At 42.6% G+C, this 25,949-nt stretch overlaps 1 protein-coding gene across 4 annotated transcripts in view; it reads right to left on the bottom strand.

Moving 5' to 3' along the window:
- Positions 1–25,949, bottom strand: part of COL5A1 (collagen type V alpha 1 chain) — a 302,011-nt gene that overhangs the window by 166,816 nt on the left and 109,246 nt on the right. For all 4 annotated transcript variants that reach the window (XM_075015472.1, XM_075015471.1, XM_075015474.1 and 1 more), the window contains exons 5-8: positions 11,231–11,362; positions 6,952–7,098; positions 5,647–5,895; positions 148–312 (exon numbers count right to left, since the gene is read on the bottom strand). In XM_075015472.1, coding sequence (XP_074871573.1) covers positions 148–312; positions 5,647–5,895; positions 6,952–7,098; positions 11,231–11,362 — 693 coding nt within the window. The remainder of the gene's footprint in view (positions 1–147; positions 313–5,646; positions 5,896–6,951; positions 7,099–11,230; positions 11,363–25,949) is intronic.

Genomic DNA, 25,949 nt, shown 5'->3' with positions numbered 1-25,949 from the left:
TAACTCCTATGTATTATTTAGGACAAGTGAAAGGGACTGAGGAAATAGGTCAAGATTTCCTGCCCGTCCGAATGCTGACAAGCTGGGCTAATAGAGCAGCTGGAAAGAAATTCAAAAAGGGTCTGGAGTCAGAAAGTTTTCCCTTACCCCTTCATAATCTGTTTCTTGGTTAGCAGGCATTCCTGGCCCAATATCAGGAGAGACAGTTCGGTCATAGTATGTATCATAGTAATTCCCATCATACTCTTTTATTGTCTCTTCAATGAAGTCTTTATCTTGGTCGTTGCCCCCTTGACCTGTTTCCACTTCGGCCTGAAAACAAGAACATCAGCACATGTTAGCCAACAGGTGCCCCTAAACTACCACATGTTCTAAAATCTAAGCGAGACACTATGGAGCCCTCCCCAAATATAGAAGGGCAGGGATGAACAAGCTTGAAGAGAAGGGGTGAACAAGCTTTAGGATAATGGCCCCATGTCAATACAAAATACAAAGAAACAATAAAAGTGTGTTTCATAAAGTAGCATCTAATGGATTTCAGGGGCCACCAATAGACACCTTCAAAGGGACTGGCACACAAGGCTGCAGAAAAAAATTCTACACACATACGGAACTCAACATGACACTTCCCCTGGGTTTCCTATATGACTCATGACACGTACTGCATGTGTAAAAGATCACGTGTGGAAAAAGGAGACATCAGGAACAATAACACATTTCAAAAAGTTCCAGACACTCCCCATTAAGAGGTATGAAGCTAAATGTTCCAACCCTAATGGCTAGATCTCCTGGTTAACAAGCATACCGAAATTTACATCTGATCCCATAACTAAAATTCATACTGGAATGCTAATTTATCTTTATGAATCCCAGATTTTACAAAAAGTTTCCCACTTGGGGCAGGGAAGATGGGGGACTCAAGGTTTCCCGATCCTGAGATCTTTCATTTGTTCACTCCTGAGCTGTTCGGAGATACAACAGTATAATTAGTCTTGTTTCAAAAGCAGAACATTGAGCATTTGCACTTTGCAGATCTTAAGCATTTGAGGAGCACATTTGTGCTTACGCAAATGACTCCCTCCTCTGACTCCTAAGAGAAAACAGAAGCAATGGTTCAGCAAACAAGGACCTCTAGACAACTGCCTCAAAATTTCCTGCTTCTGTCCAAGCCTGCGTGCAACAATGACACCATACTCCTGTAACAAGAGCATTCTGGAATCTAGAGAGCATCATAAAGATGTATGATCTGATCTGAGCTCAGATTTTTCTTCCATGCAGGTAATACTGAAAATGGGCCGGAGCCTTCATTACTTCCAACAGTTCGGAGAGAAGTTATTTCACCAACTGAAAGGAAGAATTGAGAGCTGCTGTAATATGTTACCATCAGTTCCAATTCTTATCTCTCTGCCAAAACTGCTCATATTCCATAAGCATGAGCATCTGTGTGTAATCTGAAAGGGACCTTGAAACATGGGTAAGATAACACTGATGTTAGCTTTTTTTAACTCTGCTAAAGCCAAGGATTCTTCAATGTAATCACAATTTAGCTACCACTCCTGGGTTTTCCTTTCTCACTTAACATATGAACATTCTGCTATGTTGGCAAACCCGAAAAACAAAAACAGAGTCCTAGAAAACTCTGAACTCCTATGAGCCAAAAAGAATTTAGGCATTTCTGCAACACCTCTTATCCTTCACCCCATGGAAATTTCTCTCTCAGACCAGGACAGTCTCTTGGCAAGGACTCCCTTGTCCCTAGATACAGTTTAATTCTGAGGACATTAAAATTTGTTGCTTGCCATAAAAAACAGTAGACCTCTCCTTGTGTGAAATTTTAAAAAGGTATAAATTCAAAAGGAGAAATCTTCATATTTTTCTTATTTCTTTTAAAACAGAAATTAATTTGCTTGGGGAAGAAGCAACTTTTTTTTTTTTTTTTTTTTGACAGAGGAGGATTTTGGTGTGAAAAGTTGATATATGAGGGAAATTTTGAGGAAAAAAATGCCTCAAAGAATTTGGGTCAAAAATAGTCTGAAAAACTGGGGACAAAAAATAACACCCAAATGTTAGTGACTTTCTTCTGTCACTTTCAAGCAGCCTGATTGAAAACAGGTTTTCCACCACTCCTTTAGTTGGAAAATTATGCACATTATGTTCTCTGGAGGAGAACAGCTTGCTCTCTATAGAGCAGTCACTGAACAAAGCATATGTTCACCTAATTCCCCATTTCATAGGTATATTTCTCCACAAGGAATTTTCAGAACTGCTTTCCTGGCACTTATCATACAATTATTAGCCACAATGACATCCAAAACCAATACAAACTCAGTTCATTGACTAACTCTGCTTCCAAAACCCCTGCTCAGACTCCAAAAGTTTCATTCTTATAAACCTGCGTTGCCCACTGGTGAACTTCTGCTGATTCTCCATTCACAGTTTCCATCTGAGTCCAATTTTAGAATAGCAATCCCCGGCACCCTTAACAGGTCTGGTCTAATGTTCACAGCATATGTTTCCGTATCCGATTAAAGGGTTGTGACAGGAATATAGGAACTGCCATACTGGATTCTGACCAGCTCCTTCAGGAAGAGAAATTTCCAGTAGGTTGTGGGATTTATGGACTTCTCTCTCCCATTCTCTATTATTTCACCTTTTCAATTCTGTGTTCAAGTCATCAAACTGCACTTTTCTGCCGGTGATGGATCCAACGCAGCCACTGCCAGCTGTAAACAAAAACAGTGTGGCTGTTGCCCATAATGCCATGCTTTGCCCTGGGACTGAGTGCCATTCTGCTTGTGGAACTAGTTGAGGAATAATTGTTAAATCACGAGTGACAACAAGGCAGGACTGAACATTCATTCACATAATCAAGATATGAGGGAACTGTCTCCCCTAGTCTTTGAGCTGCTGTCCATGTGCTTAGTTTGAAACTAAGTATGATGTGTTTTCAAACCTCTCAGAATTTCCCGGTCTCCAAGTTGAATCCCATTTCTCATCGCAAAGGTTAGACGTAGATCTAGGCTTCAAGATTGTGGGGCCGTTTCCATCTCTCTCATGAACAGATTGGTGTGGTACTACATTGCCATGGAAGTTAGAGTCCTTCCAAGTCCACAGTGACACTGAGGCCCTATGGCTTCCACCTACTGATTTGAATGTTCATGTAATCCTCTTGGTCATGAATACATTGATCTGCTGTCCACTATTTGCCATGCCTACCTTGAGCTGAAGATATGCCAGACCCATTAATCTACCAAATTTCTGAATTTTCCTTGTTCTTCCTTGGCTGTAAACCAACGTGGATCAGTTCAGATGAGTAGATAAGTTAAACCTCACATTAAGAGCTTTCATCAGGTCATGACAACTCATTCTCTTTTCTGGGGCTAATTCCAGCTCTACCAGGCAGTCTGATCAGTTCAAGCTAGCTACTAAGCCTGCTGGCTCCTTGTTCCTTTTGTCAACTGCTCATTTGCCTCAAAATATTAAATTGGGGAAAATAAATCTCTCAGGAGATTGTCCCCTTCTAACACTGAAGGCTTCTGTTTTACAGGCCACCCACTGTTTCACCTTCCCATGGGCCTTGCAAAGCATCCTGGAGTTACAGCTTACGCTTAACATGTTTTCTTACTTGAAGTTTGTTTCTTTTCTGATTCCATATCTTAACAACCAAACTGGTCTCTGAGCCTTCTGTTTCCTCATCCAAGCATTTTTCCAAGCCATCAAGTCCCAGCTCTACCTACTCTTCTAGAGAATTCTGATTTAGCCAAGGAATTCCATCAATTTTATATTTCTTGGACAACTGTCTTACCTATTTATTTGTTCAAACCGGTGCTCAGTTCCTCAGTATATTTTACTAGTGCACCATATCTTTTCATACAGCCTACCTCTCTTCCTCCATTCTATTTCTGATTCCCAGTTGACCGGATTTGATCTCTGCCTTGAAATTTTCCTTCAACTTTTGCTGGCTCCTGACTTGTTGTGTGACAGCTACACTTGGCCATCTCCCATGACGCCTTTTAATTCATGCTTTGAAGCACCAAGTCCCAGTTTTAATTCTCTTAGCCAACTTTTGCTGCTGTTTTGACACTTTTCGCTGCTTCGCAGAGAATTGTATTTTTTGTCTAAATTCTCCTTATCAAAGAAGCAATCGTGGATCTCTGTCAGTTCAAAATTTATCTCCTTGGAAATATTATCCCACTGTTGACATCTGTTGTCATAGCTTCTGGGCAGAGGAGTAGTTCAAAAGAGAGATATTACCTTGTTGAGAGAGAAATTTAGGAGGCATAGGCATGAAATGTTTAGTTTAATTTGATGACGAGACCAACAGGACCCTCCAACAATATTAGGTTGCAAGAACAGGACACATGTTAAACATGGACTATTCATAGATGCCAGCAGGAAACAACACAGAGAGCTCAAAAAAGAGGCTGTGACCAAGCTCACAGGAAAACTTCTTGTACCTGCTTCTGTCCAGTTAGACAGAAAGTGACAGACGGACCCCTCTGAGATAACAGGTGCCTCAAAATGAGACAGCGCAAAATTGATTGTCTACGTTACCTACATGTCTAGGAAGATGTGCACAGCAACTCAACTTGTTATTGCTAGAGTAGTTAAGGACAAAAGGGAAACAATGTGAAGATAAAATATAATTTCATCCTTTTAAAAATTGATTTCTTGAAGATTTGTATGTTTCAAACAGCAACTCAGCCAACTGCAGAACAGAGAAGGATTTTTTTAAAATAATTTCTAATTTTTCAAATTTCTAACAGCTTTACATAGTTGTCTTTGGGTGGCTCTGCAGCAGTTTTTTGTTGGCTTTTGTTGGCTTTTGTTGGCTTCTGAGATGGAAGTCAATTTATTTTTAGAAATGCTGTGAGAATTTCCCCACACCTGTATACTTACCAGAAACTGGCCAAAAATGGTGACAATTTTTCACAAAGAACAAATGGGCTGAAACTGCAAAATCTGGGAGGAAAGCAAACTTCCTTGAATTTTAACTAACAGGTAGGAAGCACAATACATTTCATTCAAAGAATATAGGAAGAGAGTCACCAGACAAATGTAATCCTACCACTGCAAGCTCATTGCAATAGTTTGAACCTCACACCTCACTAGCAATAGAACTGTTACAACAAAAGTCCACAATCATGCGAATCTTTGCCATTTCAAAATAAGTTTTCAATTCCAAATGGGAACAAAAATTTGTAATATTGAAAAATTTCACAGAAAGAAAGATTCTGAAGAAGTTTTGAATTGAAAATATCAAAATGAAAAAAATAAATCTGACATTTTCTATCAAATGAACTGTTTTTTTAAATTTAACTGACAATTCCAACCTGAATCAAATTATTTGTTTTGATTCTCTCAACTGGGAATTTAAAAAATTAGTCAAAACCAACATTTTCCTGAGCAAAACACTGATTTTAACTAAACCCAGATTTTCTGACCTGAACACTTTTTACACAAGAAAAATTTCAGCGTATTTTATGTAACCCTGCTGTGTTCACATAGGAAAAATGTGGGAGGATTAACATTTTTCTGGGAGGCCCGTTTCTCTACAAGTGCCTTGAACAGTTTAAGATTTTCCATAATGACTATCACATTAAAGGTTCAAAAATAACAAAGCAAAAACTTTTTAAAGGAAATTACATTGGTTGAGTTGGGGGTGATGACTGTGCTGACGGGAATTTCCGCTTCAACAGCATCTTCAGTAAGGGTATCCTGAGTGTCTACATCTTCATAGTTGAAGTCCTCGTAAGGGAGAGGGGTGTAGTACTCCTCATTAATAGTTTCATAGTTATACTCATCCACGATGAGGTCATCAACCTTCTCCTCCTCTTTCGTCTCCTCCCTGTTTGCCATCACTGTGGGGGCTTGAGTAGGTGGAGTGGTGAGTACCTATTGTAAAATGCAAAGAGTGCACGGGTTAGAGAAATGAGAGGATGCTCTGACTCTCTTATCAGCTAACACAAGAGTCTGTGAATTTCTGTCTGTCTAAAACAGGAAGGCTCCTTAAAACCAAGTAGGGAGTTGACAGATAGCTCAATGAAAAGCCGTAAAGAACTAGAACAATGTTTTCAGCAGTGATTACTAATTTTGGGTGCTTAATATGAGACTTACGGGCCTGATTTCCAGTTGTTCGGAGCAACTGATGCCAATAGGACTTGGGGTGTCCAGCAGCTGTGAAAATCTAGCCTGAGTGGTTTGCGGCTGGCTCTCCCAAAACTAGCAGATGCTTGTGAAAACGTAGCCTCAAGATCCAGGGATTCCAAATGCTTAATACATAAAAGCTCTGAAGGCAAAAGTAACTATCATTGTGGAAGCGACGTAGGGTTTGCCAACCCTGTAACTGACGGTGGAATTTTGACATAGGGTGACCTGTTTTTTCTACCTTTCATAGCACAGGTTAAAATAGTAGTGCAGATATGGCAGCACAGGCCTGCCAAGTACAAGCCCACTGGGGATCCTGGGTATGTATTCTGCTGATCCCTCACACTGCCATGTCTATACCAATATAGTCAACTCTGCTAGCATGGATGTACCTGCTTGGGCTGTAATCACACACTCAGTTGCAGCATAGACACATTCTTAGTGCACAAAGAAAATCTTCCCTGTAGGCACACATGGAAGATCTCACTTCAAGTATGTTTTCAGGTGTGGACCACAGCTAATCCTACGCACGTTGCTAGATCACAGCTTGTGGTCTTCCAGTTCTGCTGGAGGGACTGCATGTCATAAACCACCAAACGGGTTATCCAGTCTCATTCTGCTCAAAGTTCAGGCATCACATGATTATGGAAACCTTGCGTTGCATGCACAAAGCACAAATGCAGAGATACTACAGTAACTGCTTCCAAGTTAACTCTCCAGCATTTACCTATATAATTTCAGAATAAAGCCCAAGCCAAAACAAAACAGGAACTTGCAACCTCCTGCCAACCCCCAGACACCTACCTCTTTAACTTCAGTCACCTCTTTAGCATGTTCTTCGGCATCAACAGGCTTGGCAGTGGATACCTCTGCCTTTCCTCCATCATCGGTGTCCTCGTAATAGGGATATTCATAATAATAGGTGTCACCTTCTCCCTCACCCTCAGTGTACTGTAAAAGAACCACAGCAAGAAACAAAGTGAAGGCAGATGATTCCTTACTATGATCCTTGCCAGTAGTTGGTAGGTCATGTGACCAGGCCTGCCAACAAGAGATGGGGCAAAGGAAGTTGTCGTCCCTGGAAACTAACTACCCTTGGCCCTACCCCTTCCATCTCCCCTCCCACTGTTCCCTGGGGTTTGCTGTGGCTGTCGGCACTGCTGCACATGACTTGTACATTCAAATATACAGTGATTTTGCAATGCTCTTTCCCCTGGCATCTGTGACAGTGACGCAGAGGGAAAGTAAAGAAATATGCAGTTTACAGAAATCTGAGATTTGATGAAAAACTGCCTCCAAATTTGAAATTTTCATAATAGAATTTGGGGGCGGAGTAATTTTGGGGCCTAACTGGACCAGATATGAGATGATGGATTTCTCCCTCTAACCTCATTACTTGCTTTGGTCAACCTGCTACCCTATAATCAGAAGGCTATAAAACACACAGTGCTTGTCCATATGCTATGGGGGGACTGACTCTTGAGTCAAGATACCAGAGTTCCTAGCTGAATTTCTGAACCCAATTCTCCTGCACTGGGTCTCCACACCATTGTGGGTGACATTGACCTATGGTTCTGGACCATTTAACAGAATAAATGATAAAAAATAAAAAGTCAAAACAAGTCAAAAGTAAATTCCCTAGAGATACAGCTGAGAAAAGAACATAATTTGGATTAATATGAGTCATATTATTGTCTCAGATATGTACAGCAAAAACTCTCATGTTCTGCTGGAGAGAGGATGCTACAGTTTCATTTAAGCTTTCCAACCATTAATAGAGTGTTTTCTAAAATAATTCTGATAAAATATGGGTTAGCTGAGGTGCAGTGGCCTTGATCAGTAGTTCTAACAATATATTTGGGTCTGATCCCTGTTTTCACTCAGAGAAGCTGCAAAAATTAACAAATGGCGACTTCTGATTCTGTAGCCTGGCACGAGCAAATACAGCATCCACGCCTAACTGGGAAACATCTTCAGGTACCACCACTCTGAAATGCTCATTGAAAATCTGTCTTTTAAGGCACACTGATCCTCAGGTAAATCTGGGAGAACAGAACACACTGAATTCAATGCCTGCATGTTGAGGACTACCGAACAACACATTCAGACAAGAGGCATGCCAACACAGAGTGTGAGCAATTGCAGGGACTAACTGCATCGCCAAACAGCCATCTAGATGTATTTGTATTTGCAAATTACGAGAACCCTACACATCTGAAACTGATCAAGTTCTGTGGGTGTGGATACCTGCTCCTGCAGATATGGATGCAGATACCCATGGCTCATTTTTTGGAATACGGATGTGGGTGCAGATAAAAATTTTGTATCCAAGCAGGGCTCTGCAAATTAGCCATTCTGGATGACATCCCCAGAGGTCGGCAACCAAAAGAACAAAAATAGCCATTTTTTTTTCAAATTCGGTATTCAAGAGCCAGAATTCATGTGGACATGAGATGGCCTTAACAAGTAACATCAAACTGTACTTTTCGTAAACCTATTTTAAGAACAGTGCACACGCATAAGGCACAATGCACTGCACATATTAAAGGGGGTGTTAGCCAACATTTCAAGAGCACATATAGTTTGCTATTTAGATATGAGGTGTTCATTGTTCAGCTTTTAGATGTTCAGTGAAATATCGAAAATAATCAGGAGAGGGTTTTGTTTGTTTGTGTTTTTGCTTTGCAATGATAGCATCCTGAGCCACAAAGAAGTCATTAAAGAGCCGCATGCAGCTCCAGAGCGGCAGGTAGCAAACCCCAGACATTCTGGTTCTGCTGACACCAGAGTTTTGTCGTTTACTTTAGTGGAGAAATAATTTGATTTTCTGTGGTTGGATTGGGCAAACATTTTTGCTTACATATTTGTACTGCTACAAATTTTTTGTAAAATTTGGGTTATATGGGCCCTGATCCTGAAATCTCATTAAGCACATGCCTAATATTAAACATGTGAGCAATTTTACTGAAGTCAGTGGATCTACCCCAATACTCAAAGTAGTACAGAATCACAGGGCTGGAAGGGACCTCAGGAGGTCATCTAGTCCAGCCCCCTGCTTCAAGCAGGATCAACCCCCACAAAGTCATCCCAGCCAGGACCTTGTCCAGCCAGGACTTAAAAACCTCAAGGGATGGAGAATCCACAACCTCTTTAGGTAACGCATTCCAATGCTTCACCACCCTCCTGGTGAAATAGTTTTTCCTAATATCTAACCTACACCTCTCCCTCTTCAACTTCAGACCATTACTCCTTGTTCTGCCATCTGACACCTCTGAGAACAGTTTCTCACCCTGCTCTTTAGAGCTCCCCTTCAGGAAGTTGAAGGCTGCTATTAAATCACCTCTAAGTCTTCTCTTCTGTAAACTAAACAAGCCCAAATCCCTCAGCCTATCCTAACAGGTCTTGTGCGGCAGACCCTTAATCATTTTTGTTGCCCTTCGCTGAACCTGCTCCAGCAAATTCACTTCCTTAAGCGCCTTCCATATTTTCCATATTTTTTGTTTAATCCTTAATCTCTTTTATCTATGGATGTTACATTTCTACCAGGTTCTTGCTTTTTCAGTGTTCCCCAGCTCCTGTGATACTTTTTGGTTACAGGATATATGGGATGTCATTTTTGGGTTATTTAAGAAATTATGATTAAAGAATAATAATCTCTCATATTTATGCGGCATATTCTGCCCTGAAAGATGCTCACATGCTTGGCAGACAGCATGAAATCCTTTCAGCCTTCACTGAAATGCAGCTGCTTCTAGGGTAGAAGTTGGCAACTGTTTCACAGTGCACAGCAATACATACTAAGATAGCAGAGGAAGTATATAGAAATCCTGTATTTTAAGTTTTTGGGGAATTTAAGGAGATGGCGTGAATTTATGCAAATTTGAATTTGGCCAGTATACCTGAGTTAACACTCATGCAGAAAAGTACAAAGGGGTTGTCAACAACTCCAAGTAATCAAAAGCTTCCTGTTTTATGTCCTGACCTTGGATAAAGAAAAAGCAACTTGAGACAAATGAGCTGTTAAAGAAGCATTGGTTCTGTTTTCATGCATCTATCCGTAGAAACAGCTTCTAATATAATGACATTTTCAGAATTTTCAGTAAGGTGTCAGCTGCATTTTAAAATGAAACACAAACAAGACTTTTTGTTTCAGTTGGGTTTGACAAACTCCTAACCTGGTACGTTGATTTTATTGGTATTTAAAGCCAAGCATGGACTTGTACAAAATTCCATATAGCAACATGGCCCTTTCGAGATGAGTCCTTCGCAGCTAGTTTTGATTGGTGAGCAAGTGCATCCAAAAATATGTTTAACACCTAGATTTTAGTCCTAGATTTTAACCGCAGTGGAGTCTATTTTCTTTAACTTATTTATTATTTCTACTTCTTTAGAATGCATGTAAAACAAAGAAAAGAGCCTTTATGTTCATCTAGGCCACACTATCATCATGCAGCCAACTCACTTCACACAGAGAAAACAAGAAGCAGAAAAATGAACAGATATACTGAAGTTCACATAATGAATCAGCAACAAAACTGGGATTAGAAACTATAGTTCCTAAAAATCTAGTCCTGTACATTATCCACTAACCCAACTAGACACTGAGGTTTCAGAGGTTGTTCTGAGCCCTCACAAGTAGCATTGGTTGCCAGGTCTTGGAAACTGGACTCAAACTCTTCAAGAAAAGAAGTCAAGGTTACAAGGCTAAAAAGTTAATCTACCTTGGCAATGTCTCACCTTACATGCTCCAGGATCTCTTCCATTGTTTTATTGTGCAACAGATTTTTTCAGCCACAAGGGTGGGGAAAGCAATCCAAAACAAGCCAGTGACTTACTGAGAAAAACTCAGTGAAACTAAATGGAAGTTAAATAAGGGAATGGTGCACATGTGCAATCTCAGTTCATAGCAACAGCGTATCTGCTTCTTTATGGTTAGTCTGGCTGTAAACTGCTGCCCATTGCATATTATTTTTTTCCCTTATAGTTGTCCCTGGAACCTTTTGGGGATCACTTGTAGAAGCATTAAGCAGTTACCCTACACATTCAGTGCATGAACAAGCAGAGGTTCTTCACTTCTACTTACGTATTCATCTGGATTAGGATCCTGAGACTGAGGGGTGTCTGGAATGGCTGTGTCACAGTCAGGGCTGTAGTGTTCACAATAATCATAGGCTGCCCTGGGGTCTGCCACAAACAGGAGCTGTTGGATGTCCCCCTGAGGGAATAAAAACAAGGAAGACGTCACACTTAAGTCAAAGAGTCAGAGTTTAAGACCAGAAGAGGCCAGTAAATCATCTAGTCTGACCTCCTGTATAGCACAGGCATCAGCATCACCCAGCGCACACACTGTAATGCAACAATCAAAATTACATCAAAGCCCTCAGAAGGATGAACTACTATGAGCCACAGGCAGAGAACGGATGAGTCCGAGGTACCCCACAGCATGAGGTGGAGTGAGATATACCCAGATCACCCTAGCAAGTAACCTGTGCCCCCTACGGCTGAGGAAGGCAAAATCAGAAAACAGCCAAGCCAACCTAACGAAGAGGAAAAATCTTTCCCATTCCCAAGTAAGGTGACCAGAGAGATCCTGAGCATGTGAGCTAAGTACATCGGCCAAGCACTTAAGGAAAAAAAATTCCTATCCAGTACTCCATCTTCACAGACCCAGCCCAGCAGGGACTGGCCAGTGGGCGGGGCCCAAGACGGCATGCTGACAGCGGGACCCAGCCAGTGGGTGGGGCCCAAGGCAGCAAACAGCCAGCAGAGCCTGGCCAGTGGGTGGGGCCTAAGGTGGCACGCTGACAGCAGAGCCCGGCCAGTGGGTGGGGCCTAAGGTGGCACGCTGACAGCAGAGCCCGGCCAGTGGGTGAGGCCTAAGGTGGCACGCTGACAGCAGAGCCCGGCCAGTGGATGTTATCATCAGTTGAAGATTGGAGTATGAGGCCCTGAAGGCGTGGGGCTGATGGCAACCGTCGTGCTCGCCTTAAGGTCAGGCCTGTACCTTCAGTGACGGGTACCTCTGAACTTCCTAAAGGAGATATAAAACCTCACACTACACAAAGGGGAATAAAATTTCCTTCTTGACAGCCATAAGTGACCTGCCGACATCCTGAAGCATGACACAGAAAAGTCATACATGGTCATAGTACCACAGGCCCAAAGACTGAAGTCTACTTGGTTCTCACACACACGAAAGATCAAGAAATTAGAGAAGGAAGAGTCTTAATAAGCTAACTAGTCTCCCACACTCACTTAAGGCAGGAACTTGGTCTGGGTCTTGATCTGAGACAAGCCAGCCAGCAAAGCTGATTACCCTTGGGTGCACATCAGGTGTCTGCTTTAGCTCTTGCTGCTTACAAGGTTGTGAAGTGACTGTGCTGTGCTTGTCATTCCCAGGTGCATTATTACAAGAAAATACTGGAGCAGGAGAGAGGTCACCAGCTCAGCAGCTACTAGCCAGCCTCATCCCTTTCCCTGCCAGTTTGGTACTGCTGACAGCCCCCGACAATGATACCCACAAGACACACAACTTACAGGCAAGAGACATGCAAGCTTCTCTGCCTAAGAGCTACCGGTGCCTTGGCCGAGGAGTGCCCTAGGTAAATGAACTCCTTCACGGCAACCTGGTTTGGATCTAATCTTGTTGCTCATCCTGCTGGACTTGTGAGACATCAATGGATTTGTAAACAGGCGGCAATTTATTTCCTGTCTATTTCTAGATAATCGCTTCTCCACTAACACCACAAAAGATGGCGTCCAGCAAAACTTCAGAAGTTAGGACATGGCCAGGGTTTTCTTCACCCATGAACAGAACATAAGAACATAAGAATGGCCATACTGGGTCAGACCAAAGGTCCATCCAGCCCAGTATCCCGTCTGCCGACAGTGGCCAACGCCAGGTGCCCCAGAGAAGGAGAACAGAAGACAATGATCAAGTGATTTATCTCCTGCCATCCATCTCCTGCCCTTGTACTGAAGGCTAGGGCACCATACTTTACCCCTGGCTAATAGCCATTTATGGGCCTAACCTGCAAAATTTTATCGAGCTCTTTTTTAAACCCTAATAGAGCCCTGGCCTTCACAGCCTCCTCCAGCAAGGAGTTCCACAGGCTGACTGTGCGCTGTGTGAAGAAAAATTTCCTTTTATTATTTTTGAACCTACTACCCATCAATTTCATTTCACGGACAGAATAAATTTTGTTACATGCACCGAGGCATGTGCAGATGTGCACCAAACATGCTGCCAGCTGTGAGCACTCTGTTAATCAGCTGGGCATCAACTGAATCTCTTCTGGTTGGCTGCCCAAGTGCTCAGTTCACAGCAAACACTGTATATGGTCCATTTCAAATCGGACCCCTTGCAGGATTGTTAGGAATCATGACCGCTTTGAGAACCATGCGGCCCATAATGAATGAGGCCCATTAGATCCATAGCCTAAAAATTAGCTCAGAACTCATTACGTACTTTGGCAAAGAGCAACAGTTTTACTCTGAAACACAGAGCGAGAGTTTAGTTAACAGACAGTGGCTTTGCTACTCAGGTGGGTAGAACTGATTTTTTACTAATTAGGGAAAAAGGGTTTAATAATAGAAAACACTGTTAAAATTGCAAGAAAAAAGCATTACAAAAAGAAAATGGACAGATGATGCAGCCATGTAATGGAAACCAGAAGCCCGGGATGGAGTCTAGCCAGGATGGCTGAAAACCCTGAGGAAAACTGGAATATGGTTTTACACACCAGAGGCCAGATCTGCTTTAGTGTATGGAGACTGAACCCTCTGCATTCGTAGGACCAGCTGCACCAGAGGATGGAGGAATGCAAACCCTCCAAGGAAAGGCCAGGGGTGAGACATGCACATGTGTATGTATGCTCACACATACGCACACACACACCATGGTCTAATAAGACTCCCCCAGTCAGCTTAGGGCCTGTAGGCCCAGCACCAGGATCTCCCAGAACCAGGGGAGTGTATTTGTTTCTGTGTCACTCCCCATCAGAGTAAGCGAGCGGCTCTCAAGCACTCACATCCTCAGAACTAGAGCTCATCTACATTTTTCATACCATTTTTTTCTGATAAAACCTTCTCTCACAAAAAGAGAACATTTTTGTTTATCAGCATTGCCTGAATTTTTGATGAGAAAATATACACATGGGTTTCCAATGTGATTTTTTTCATTCCCCCCGCCACGAGCTCCCTTCTCTCACTTTTTCCCCCCACCCTAAAGGGAGGCCAAAACAAAATTCCACAATTCTGCACAAAACAACAGAACACGACCAATATTCTTTGCACCAAACGTATTGACCAGTTTTCAACCAGCTCTATTCCTAGGATGACTGTCAAGCAGGGAATATCACCCCCATTTTACCAATGGGGAACTGAGGCAGGGAAGAATTAAAGTCAGGTGGTCAAGATTACACGAGGAGTCAGTGGCAGAGTCAAGCGATGTCTCCTGCTTTCCATTCAAGTGCCTTATCTACAAAACTCTCCCTCCCTCCTTTTGCAATGGCAGACTCTGGGGAAGCCCCACAGTAAATCAGGCCCACCGATAGCCATTTATTTATTTTAAATCCTTTTCCATATCATTCAGTTTGTTACAATTGGCTCCCAGGCCCTGCCAGATGGGTGCATGTCTGAGCTGCTAGCATTGTCTGGGAAATCATACAAAAATTGTTATTGATTGTTATTAGAAACAAACTAGCAACAACTCCCAGACTTGACGTTGTTCTACTGGCAGAGAAGGAAAGCTGAAATCTGTTCCTTCCCGATAAGCATGGATTTACACCTCAATTGGGGCTGACAGTTCAAGTCACTTATAGAACACCGGCTAAATTCTCCTTCCCCTGCAGGACAGATAAAGTGAAGGAGTTAACCCTCAGCGGGGTTCACCAGTTAAGTACAGTGCAGTAGGTTAAGCAGAGTAGAGTTTATAAAGGCTAACTTTGCCTTTAGTCTGAGTGGCATTGGAATTCTGAGCTAAGTAGAGACAGGAACTCTGGTTAATATCCTCAGCTGTTTTTTCCACAGCCCAAAGAAGTTTAAAGCCATTCCTTTAGTCTGATGAATCAAGGGAATCCGTTGCCAGTTTTCCTGTGAGTGCAGTAACGGGCCAAAGACAGAAGCGAATCTTAGCTAATATAATTTACACTTCCTTCAAACTGCCCCCCCAGCACATGATGTGTACCAAATCAGGCTCAGAATTCAAACTCTGTTTCAAAGTCTAAGGCTAAGTCTACACAGCAAAATTATTTCAAAATAACTATCCTAGCATCTACACAATACAATCACTATTTCTCAATCATTTTGAAATAGCAGTTGGCTTATTTTGAAACTGGTAAACTTCATTGCATGATAGCACCTTTGAAACAGGGGCCGTTAAGACAGGCTCTGTTCCTTATTTCAAAACAAGCCATAGTGCATCCAATGGCTGTATTTCAAAATAGGCTCTCTGTGTGTAGACACTGTATTTGCAAATAGCACAGTGCTATTTTGAAATGTATTTTGAGTGGAGCAGTGTTATTTCAAAATCAGCTTTTCCAGAATACTCTAGGCTGGTGTAATTAATGTGCTAAAGGGGCCAGAAGGAGGCTTCTGCTTCACCAACCGTGACTCCTTTAGAGTTTATGGTGTCTGTTCCTTTCTAAAGTCCTCCTCCAATCCAACACTCTTTACCCAAAATTCTCACTTTTCCCTTGTTGGTTGGTAACGGATCCTGCTTACTGTAATGCACAACTGTGGGAAGCCCAGAGCAAAACCCCCATGATGATATTCTGGGAGGCATCAGAGTGCTGGTGCAAGGGATGGGCTACCACTCCCTATTATGGGGAAGGGGAGAGAGTCCCAAGGGATTCCTGGGTCTCTCATCTGTTCCACTTCATTGCAAGCAAGAACTGCAAGGTTTTAATGGAGCCCCTGCACGTTCACCCTCTTTAAGGCAGAAAAGAAGCAAAACCTTGTTAGCAGGAACCCCAGTCCACTGACCTCCTCCCTCAGTGGCAACCAACAAAATGGGTTCATTTAGCCTGTAATAGAAGAGCAGGAACCAACTCTCACAAAAGACATACATAGCTCAGCTGTCAGGAGCCCTGTTTCTTTGATTTAAGAAGCTGCCTTTAACTGGAGCAAGCCACGTTAGAAGTCTCAGAGGTCTACTGTGTCCTCTCAAGTGTGTGGCCACGAGATGAGCCTCCCCCACCTTTTTGGGGGCTAAGTAGCAAGCCGGCTCCGCTCCTGTTTCTCTCACTGCTCTGCTCAGTTTGTTCTGCTGGTGCAGTTACATGGAACACCCAAACCTCCGGTCTTTCCATGTCAGTACCAGCTTTCTTCAACTGGAGCAGAGATGAAGATGTTGTTTCAGGTTAAAACTGTCTGCCAAAGCCTAAAACTTTCCTCTGCCTCATCTCTAGGATGTGTAACTTACCGTTGTAATGGGGTGCTGCTGAAGGCCATAGGATGAGGTGGGGCAGCCACCCCAGCCCCTGTGCTTTTGGGGCTCCCACGGTAGCCACCCAAACCGTTGTATGGATGGGACTGAGGAGGGTTAGCTGGGGCCAGGGCATTACCTGAGCCCAGAGGTTGCACCCAATAGCAGCAGCAGCAGGGGATCGATTTCCCTCTACCCTGCATTCATGCAGCAGACCAGGAGGGCAGTGGAGTGGAGCAGGCTTATGCTCTCACTGCCTGCGTGATGAGCGGACCAGGGGAGATAATCCCTGGCCCTGTGGCTGCGAGTGGGGGTAAGGAAGCAGGGCAGGGCAGGATGGTGGCACAGACAGAGGACAGCCCTTGCTGAAGGAGTACCAATGAGTCGAATAGTCAAAAGTGATTTGGGTGCCAAAGTCCTATTTTCAAAACTGACTTTGGCACATCACTGCCTATATCTCAATGACCGTCAGTGAGATTCAGGCCCCTCTGGGCTCTGTTTACAAATGTATTCCAGCCCCTAAAGACAGAGGTAGGTGCTAGTGGTATTATCCAAAGCCTCTAGGGTTAGCTGCCTTATTCCCATGGAGAGTCATGGGTGCTTTTGTAAATCCTATTAGGCTTCTCTTTGCACCTGCAAAAATCGGGCCCTAGGTCACAATTAAATTTTAGCTCCCTAATGATTTAGGTGATTTTAAAAGTTGCTTTACGCATGTTACTGCTCTAGGATAGAATGGGATCACAAGGGTGAACTAACTGCTAAATAAAGTGGTGAAAATGCCACCTGGCAGCACTGTCCATTCTTTATTCCGCATTCAATAGGGACAACGTTGTTAGCTGCAAGGGCCTGACCACCCCCTCTGTGCCCTGGAAAGAAGGCTTGTTATAGGGGTAAATCAGTAAATCCATGGTTCTTTCAACTTTGGATCTTTGATGAGACTTTCTACAAAGATGCCAGTTAGCAGGGAGGGGGGCCAACAGAATTGCCAGGCCCCTGGACAAGGTGGGGAAGAAGGTGGCACTATGTTCCAAAAAGGGGTGGGGTTGGGGCAGCCAGCTGACAGCACCACCTGGACTGCATCCACCACTTCCACCCTCCAGAGCTGCTCACAGCATCCTGTGCAGTGCTCCAGCAGTGATTTAAAAGGCCTGGGGCTCCAGCCGCCACACAGGCTGGGCAACCTGGGCCCTTCTGAAATTCCATGTCCTGGGGAAACTGCCCCCTTTGCCCCCTCCCCACCTCACCAGTTTATAGAATCATAGGGTTGGAAGAGACCTCAGTTGGTCATCAAGTCCAACCCTCCACTGAAAGCAGGGCCAATCCCAACTAAATTGTCCCAGCCAGGGCTTTGCCAACTGCAGCTGTCTCTGTTATGGTGTGATTTCTTCTCTACTCTGGAATGGCCTGACACTCCCAAACTTAAGGCCCAATAGCAAAAATGGTCAAAGCTGTTTGATTCTTTTGCAATTTTGGCAAAATTTGAATTTAAAGAGGGGAAAAAGGGTCAACGTCAAGTCCTATTTTCCAATCCACTGATGAACTGGTTGGAATTAGGAAAAAAACATGATGATATTTTCCATAGGAATGTCAAGTTCACCCCAAAAAGTGAGAAAAAGCACTGTGAAAATGGCATTTTTTAAACAAAATCTCACCCTATCAAATCTCCATTGGTGCTAATTGTAACAATCGTCTGACTGATAGGGATCTGTTGGACATTTATTGTATGAGACCCAAATCCGCTTGGGTGACTCATATATGGATTAGCTCCCAACACACAGCTTCCAGATAATACTGGAAAATGTCAAAATAGCTGCTTTGCATCCTTTTCTATGCTCATCCTCCATTTGTACTGCAATGTCACATCCCTCCCAATGACATCAATGACCCACACCTTGGAGAAATCTTTGTGGTTCAACAAAAACATCTGGAGAGAATAATGTGAGTGACTTCATTTGGCATTGCTGTCGGTGTCATAAATACTGAACTTCTTTGGGACTCTCACTGCAATTCAACAGTAGTGAACTGGACTGTTTTTAAGTGAATTACTGCAACAGTTTTAGTGACTCCAACATCAATAAAAAAAACCTTGTTGCCCGAAGTGTTTTTTTAGACTCCCATATTTTAGTTAATCTTCTCTGAATATCCACAGAGCTAAGCGGCAGAACCACTTTTTAGAAAATAATTGGAAGACGAATGAGAAGACTCTGGTTTTCTATTGTAGGAAGACGTGTTAGTCCAAAAAAGGCAGACCAAGTCAGATGGCTACAGACTGGCAGTGCATCAGTGAGTTTCCACGATTAAGTGAACGCTTCAAAAAACCAGCCCCTGGAGAATCTCTTTAAGCCCTAATCCATGTCTCAGGGACTCTGCCAGCCCTCTGATGTTCCACTTGATAAAACATGTCATTAGCACAGGCTTATGGATAGATTTCCTCTGCCTGGGAAGTAACAGCTGGGATAATTCAAGGGCTGTGTGTGGTTACAAGTGTCGCTTCCATCAGAGTTAAACTGACAGCCAACAAGTCATGGAAAGAGGCAACTGGGAGCCAGTTTCCCAGCATGATTTCCTTTTATTGATCAAAATTATTCTCACAGAATTTCAGATGTCCAAATGCCTGATTTGCAGGCATAGTAAGGTGCCATATTGAGTCACAGTTGTGGGACATATGTGGATAACAAGAACACCTTGAATTGGGGTTGCGTCTCCCAAGAGTTTTGCATCTTATCAAAACTCTCAGTAATGGAATTAGGAAGAAACTATTCTTATGGGTTTGATGTTCCACAACTGCCTTCCACAGGTCTCCTTGCATCTTTTGGCAAAACAGCTGACACTGGCAACTCTTGGAGAAAGGTAGATGGCCCATTTGCCACACTATGTAAAATCCTATGTTACAACCTCTTCTCGATAACCTAAACAGAGCCAAAGACTAATTAGAGTACAACAACAAAAGCCAGCATGTGAAAAATTGGCCCTGAAAACAGTCATAAGCATGCATGCGGGAACTTCCAAAAGCTCAGAGGTTTGTATAAGCAGAACCCAAATGTTTGTGTGCTTATCGGGATAAATGGAGCTAGCCAAGCTGGAAATGGCTTTATTAGGAGATTTTAGTTATGCCCCTTTTCCCATTTGCCTGGGAGAACCGCAATAACAGCCTCCCTGCTGGCCACAGCTGCTTCTTCATGCCAAAGTTTCCCTGAGCTTGGGGATGAAGTTGCTTTGATCTTTGTGCCAGGAGGTGTTTGGATTTTTCACAACTCCACTCCTCCACATCTCCCTGCTTGTCTTGCGTCACTGTTCTCCTCCACCAACCCTGCCAGCCTCATCTTCCCATTGGCCAGCATCTCATACCAACATCTTCATGCTTTCCTCCATGCTGCCCCTTATGTATGGGACGTCCCACCTCATCCTCCAGCCCTTCATTCAAATCTCCCCTCACAACCCCAACTCTGCTGTGAGGCCTATAAGAAAACTGCAAATTTAGGCCAGTTAGATTGGAAGGTCAGAGGAGGATACTTGGTCTATTGATAGCTGCTGTCAGCGTTAGATGGTATTCTTTTTTTCTCGTCCCTCATGGTGCATTTGTCACGCAAGACAGCACTCTGTTCAGGACAGGGTCTGTGTATTTTTATGTTAGCACTCCAACATTCTGGGCATTGCATACATTCCAGTTGTGGCCTCTGTGTGATACTGTAACAATCATAATAGGAATTGACTGGTTTATTGGCATCAAAGGATAAGCAACACTTTTCTGAGAAGAGGCAGCTTGCTCTGTTCCTGGGAACCTTCCCCTGCCAAGAGTCTAATGCGAGACAGACTGCGCGACAAGGATTCAAGATGAAGGACAGAAGTAAATCATTAGCACAGTGACTTGTGGATGGATGTGGGGTTAATTTCTTCAAGCTAAGCAGAATTTTCTGCAATCCTGATTTTCATAATGATGTGTTTTGATTCCACGCAAATAATGTACAACCAGCAGGTGGATCACACCGAAGTCCAAGTTCTGGAGACCCTTAGAACTTGAAGGAGCTTGAATCTGAAGCCAGAGTTTGAAGCTCTGGATTGGTTTAAACCGCAGGGCTCAGGGTTTTTTTGTTTTTTTTTTTTTCCCCCAAGCACCTTTTTCGAGAACATAGAGTATGCACCTGCGTTATGGACTATTTATGCAATGGTGCTTTGCAGGTTATTAAAAGGCCCGTGCACCTTTCCAAGAACTTTGGAAAGAAGGTCTGTTGCCTTGCCTAACGCTGGAGTTTGTCAAACCCATTTATCATTCCTAATTCATTTGCGTAACTTTCCTGAGATTCTAATTAAACCATACCCCCACACAGAACCCTAATACATCTCTAACCATACCCAAAGCCACCATCCAAACATTAGAGTTGCCTCTCTATTCTACTTTCCACCATCCAACCATCCCCATGTAACAGCTTTTCATTTACACATCTCAAAACATTTAAGAAAACAAGGGAATATCTTCATTTTACAATGGCATAGAAAGATGAAATGACTTGACTGCATTCAAACTGCAAGTTAGTGGCAGAGCCAAGAATTAAACAGGTCTCCCAGTTCCCAATCCAGTATCCCATCCATTTGATGACAACTATGCCACTAACTGATGCTGTTTCCAACTTAACTGAACTCAGCCTAAATGTGGTTGGCTTACTGTATGCCTCTGCTTTTCTTGAGCACAAGTGGTCCAACAGCATCCTTGGAAGTTAGAAGGGGTGAGATATGGCACATTACAATTTGCTTTTGTTTTCCCAAGTCCCGTTTCAACTGTGAAACATCCTTTTAACCCCTGAGACTATTTAAAGTATGATAATTGTTCCCAGTCCTCTCCGCTGGTGGTTCTTTTGGATCCAAGCAGCTTACGTTTGCTCGGATACCAAAGCTGATTCATTCCCCCGGGGCCTTTGCCTAATTGAAACTTTCATCTTTTCCAAGAAGAGATGTCTAATCACCAATTTCCCCATTTCAAGATTCTGAAAAGCACCGGAGCTGGTTTATGCATTGAGGTAAGGGTACTTAACCTTTTTTCACCCTGAACTTCACTGACTGTGGAGAGGATACAATGTTTAAGGCGCAAGGTTCCAAATATTATATTTAACCTGGGGCTGTCATTTGAATGCATTAATAAACATTACTTACAGTGGGCAACTTGTCTTTCCAGGTTAACAACCAGCATCTAGGGCTGGAAGACATTTTTGGTTCAGAAATTTACCAAATCAGTGAAACTGGGTGATGCAGTTTAACAAGCTGTTACTTGATTAAAATTCAGGAATTTAAAGGGGAGCTGAGTAGAGGGAAAAAACCCTATAAGCATGCTGCTTAGAAAACAAGTGGTGATGGCAGGTTGACAAGGGGTATCTTGTTGCTCTGCCGTGCCTATGTGATGGATGAGAGAGCTCCGACAGGTTGAACCTCTCTAATCCGGCACTCTTTCTTCTGGCAGCATCTGTAATCTGGCATGATTTTAATTAGCCAAGTTTCCCACAGTCCCATAAAGTTTGTTTCCAGCCACCAGTCCTGACTCTCACTGTTCTGTGCTGTTTTTAGCTTTAATTTACCCATAAATGTCTTTTAAGAGCCCAGTAAGCAGGGAAAGTGTTGGTAATACTGCTAAACAATATTGAGCTCCTGTAGTCCAACAAATTCTCTCATTCGGCTCTGATCAGGAGTGCCCAAGGGTGCTGGACTAGAAGGGTTCAACCTGTACTACTAACACATGTGATCCAGAGTTAAAAGCATGATCTACTAGAGTTTGAATGAAAACGGTCGGTATTTGGTAGCTAGAACAGCTTGCGTCCTCTGTGGATCATCCAGAGAAGGTGATGCAAAACATCCCTGCGAGTAATACAAACACCTCCAAAAACAACACGTGTGGAAGCTCTGACAGCATTTGAGCAGCCATGCTGCTCCCAGTTCCCCCCTTTGCACAAGCATGATGCTGTACATTGACAGAGCACATCTCCTGATTATCAAAACCTGCAAAACTGCGAACCGTTTTAATAGCAATTTCAACAGATTCTACAAAGGGCAACAAGATCCCAGTAAGACAGCCTAGGAAATGTAATTCCATGCCTGCCATGGAAAGATATAATACTAAATGGGATGACTGTCATGCTTTCAATTAACTCCATCAGTGGTTCAACATAATGCCCAGTCTGAGGGTTATGTGGTTCATTGATAAAAAGAGGGGAATTGCATGTATTTTATATATTTACATACACACACAAAACTAGAGCGAAAGCTGAAACATTACAATACTACTGTATGCTATAGCACTAGAGAAGAATAGTGTAAATTTTGAAGTACTTTTTCATAAGATCCTTTCTATTTCAAGCTCTATCCAGCACTTCTAGCCTTATTTTTGTGTAAATCTATGCCTTCTTAAGTAGAAACTCTTTAATAAGGACTTTCCTGCATTCTTGATCTTTCGTGCAAATAGAGACATTAAAACTGTTGGTGGAAAGAACTGTACTCCCAAAGCATAGCAGCGTTCAGAGCAGAAAGAACTGCAAAAAGGAAAAGCAAGCCACATGAATATATAAAGCAATGAAAAATCATTATTAAAGTATCAAAGAGTGAGATGGAGAAATCCTTTAATCACCAACCAGCACTGCACAATGTGTTCAGACTCCATGTTAATATATTTATTTTAAAGAAACCTGAATCTATCTTCTGGACTTCTATGAAACAATGGGTTAAGAACCTGGAAGGTATGTTTCCACCAACAATTTCAAACTCTACAGCTCTACAGTGTAAGGCAAGCTCATCAGAGGCCAGGGATGCATTTACTAAGCTGGACAAAAAGCTGCTTTGTATTCCCTTAGTTTTCAGTCACTAGGCCAAGGGCTGCGGTAAAACAGGCAAAGAAAAACACAAGTGGTTTCGCTATAGCTATTTCCCATAGAAGAAAAAATTAATGGCTCATAGTTCTGCTTAAAAAAAAATCTAAAGCTCCTCCTCCCTTTCTCACAATAAAGGAAGGATTTTACTCTCAAATTTCATTTTCCTATTGCAAAATCTCTTTACGTCTGCAAATTCAGCACTTTGAAAACATCTGTCAGAAGTTCTGGGCACATAACTGAAAACCCCCATGAGATCAGAAACATATGGGACGAACATGGAATCCAAACCACAGGGTTTTATGAAGAGACATGACTTTTAGTTCAAATTTCATCAAATTTAAGTAAATATTTTCAACTGGCAGCTTTATTTTATGTTACCTTCAAGAGCCAGTGAAGAGATAATTTGAGAGTCCACGTCTTTGTGGGTGTGAGACATCTGGGTGTGATACACAAGTACACACTAGAAAATTGAAAATGGAATAAGGTGAGCCATGCAGATAGGTGGCAGCAGGGAGAACCACTTATTATTAATGTTGCCCGTTATTTCCCACTACAAGAATTTTATGAGTGTATAACTTTGCCAAATGTTACCCATTTGGGCTGAAATTTTCTATGCCAAGTGTCTGCCTCCAGTAGATTTTTTTTGGAGACTCCACACTGTGACTGAGCATGCTCCATCATGTGACCAGACAATCAAAAAAATAGTACATGATCCTTTCATTAGAAACACAGCATACACACGAGGAGCCCAAACTAGACTTGCACAAGCAACCTTAATTCTACCACTTCCTAACTTTTCAGTGCTTCAATGTGCAACCTTAATGTTCTTTTACACAGAAATATCTGATGCATGTGCATTAACATACAAAGATAGAGATACAGTGTTATGCTGATTTTCACCAGCTGAGAATCTGGTACAGAATTCATTTGAATTGTGAGGATGCTCTGGAGTTTTGCAAGAGCTGTTCAGCGTCTTGCTGGATTCAGGCCTACAGTTACACACAGAGATATGGACACAGAAGAGTAACACAGACCTGTTGGTCGATCAGACCATCTTGTACCATATTCTGTGTGCAACAGTCACGATCCTCAGTTTGGTAACAGTGCTCTGCTGTTGACAAGAAAATGCAAGTAAGGAAGTGTAAGGAAAAAGTGCTGGTGAAATGTAGGAACGGGGCTTAAATCTTTCACAGAAGAGCTCAAGATCACAGGTGGAAATGAATTGTACTGGCATTTACTCGCATCAGTGGAAGATACCCTTAGACTGGTTGTCAGTTTGGCTATAAAAGAGTCAATATAACTGCTTCAGTAATCAGAGAACACTCTCTATACCAATGGCGCCCACCCTTTTCAGTATGATGGCACACTTCAATGAGACAATTCCACTGCACACCCACTTTTTCAGCTGAATCAATTGCTTAAAACGTTGCCGCTCCACACCAGCCTGTTGGAGCCAGGACACGGCATTTAAAGCATGTCCCAGCTCCAACAGGCCTTACTGTCTGAACGCCAGCTTAGGCAGGGCCATCAACTTCCCCCTGCCTTGGCTCCACAAAGAGTCCCAGCGAGGGGAAATTGACAAAATTTTATGGCATGCTTGCACAGTGCTCCCAGCACACCAGTATGCCTCAGCACACTGACTGAAAACCGGTATAGCTTTGGTTATACAGTATAACTATACAGTTATGCTGTATACAATTATACTGGTTATACAGTATAACCCTCTATTATGCCCCTTTGTTTTTAGGCTACCCAAAGTCATAGATCACAACATCAAGGAGACTGTAACCTTAGCAGGGCTACATCTTCCCATGCCCATACAACTGGATAGACAGGGAGAGAGCAGAGCCTTAATTACTTCTGACAGCCTGGGAGCCAACTCAGAGAGGGAAATAATCTGCTACTTTTAGGGCTGGCTCAAATTACGGATCAAAAAGGAGACTACTTATTTCCAAGTCTGATTGCTACATGCTGCCCCCTTACTCAAAGTGTCTAGTTCTTAGGTGCTAACTAGAATTCTGCAAGAATTTCAGTCACATTACTTAGTTACTTAAGGCAACTCGCCAGTTCAGAGTTACTACTTGTTGAGATCTTTCTGGATTCCCTTGGAAAAGGATAATTTTGCTCCAGAGTGCCTGAACTTCACAAACAAGAGACAAAGTCAAGGTCATTTCTAAAAAGCTCACACTTCCAGTTACATTTTTAAAGACTTATTTGTGAGATTTCTCAAAAATCTAATGGTTTCCAGCTGTTTTATTTTAAGCTCCCAAGTTAAAAAAATGTCAACAACAGCCAGGAATAACTAAAGCAAGTAGCCCATGTGCATCAGCCAGCAATCAGAACCAAACATCCCTGTGCACTGCAGTCCATATGACAGAAGACACTCTATAATATAACAAAAAACTATATGATGTGTAACACAGAACATTGAGTTTTCTGGACCAAATTTGCAATAAATCAATGTGTACACAAGAGAACTGCATAGCATAAGCCAACGTGCATAGTGTCAAAGAGAATAAGGCAAG

The sequence above is a fragment of the Carettochelys insculpta genome, chromosome 21 (assembly GCF_033958435.1).
Source record: "Carettochelys insculpta isolate YL-2023 chromosome 21, ASM3395843v1, whole genome shotgun sequence".
NCBI lineage: Eukaryota > Metazoa > Chordata > Testudines > Carettochelyidae > Carettochelys > Carettochelys insculpta.
This window is presented reverse-complemented; position numbering and strand designations above follow the sequence as displayed.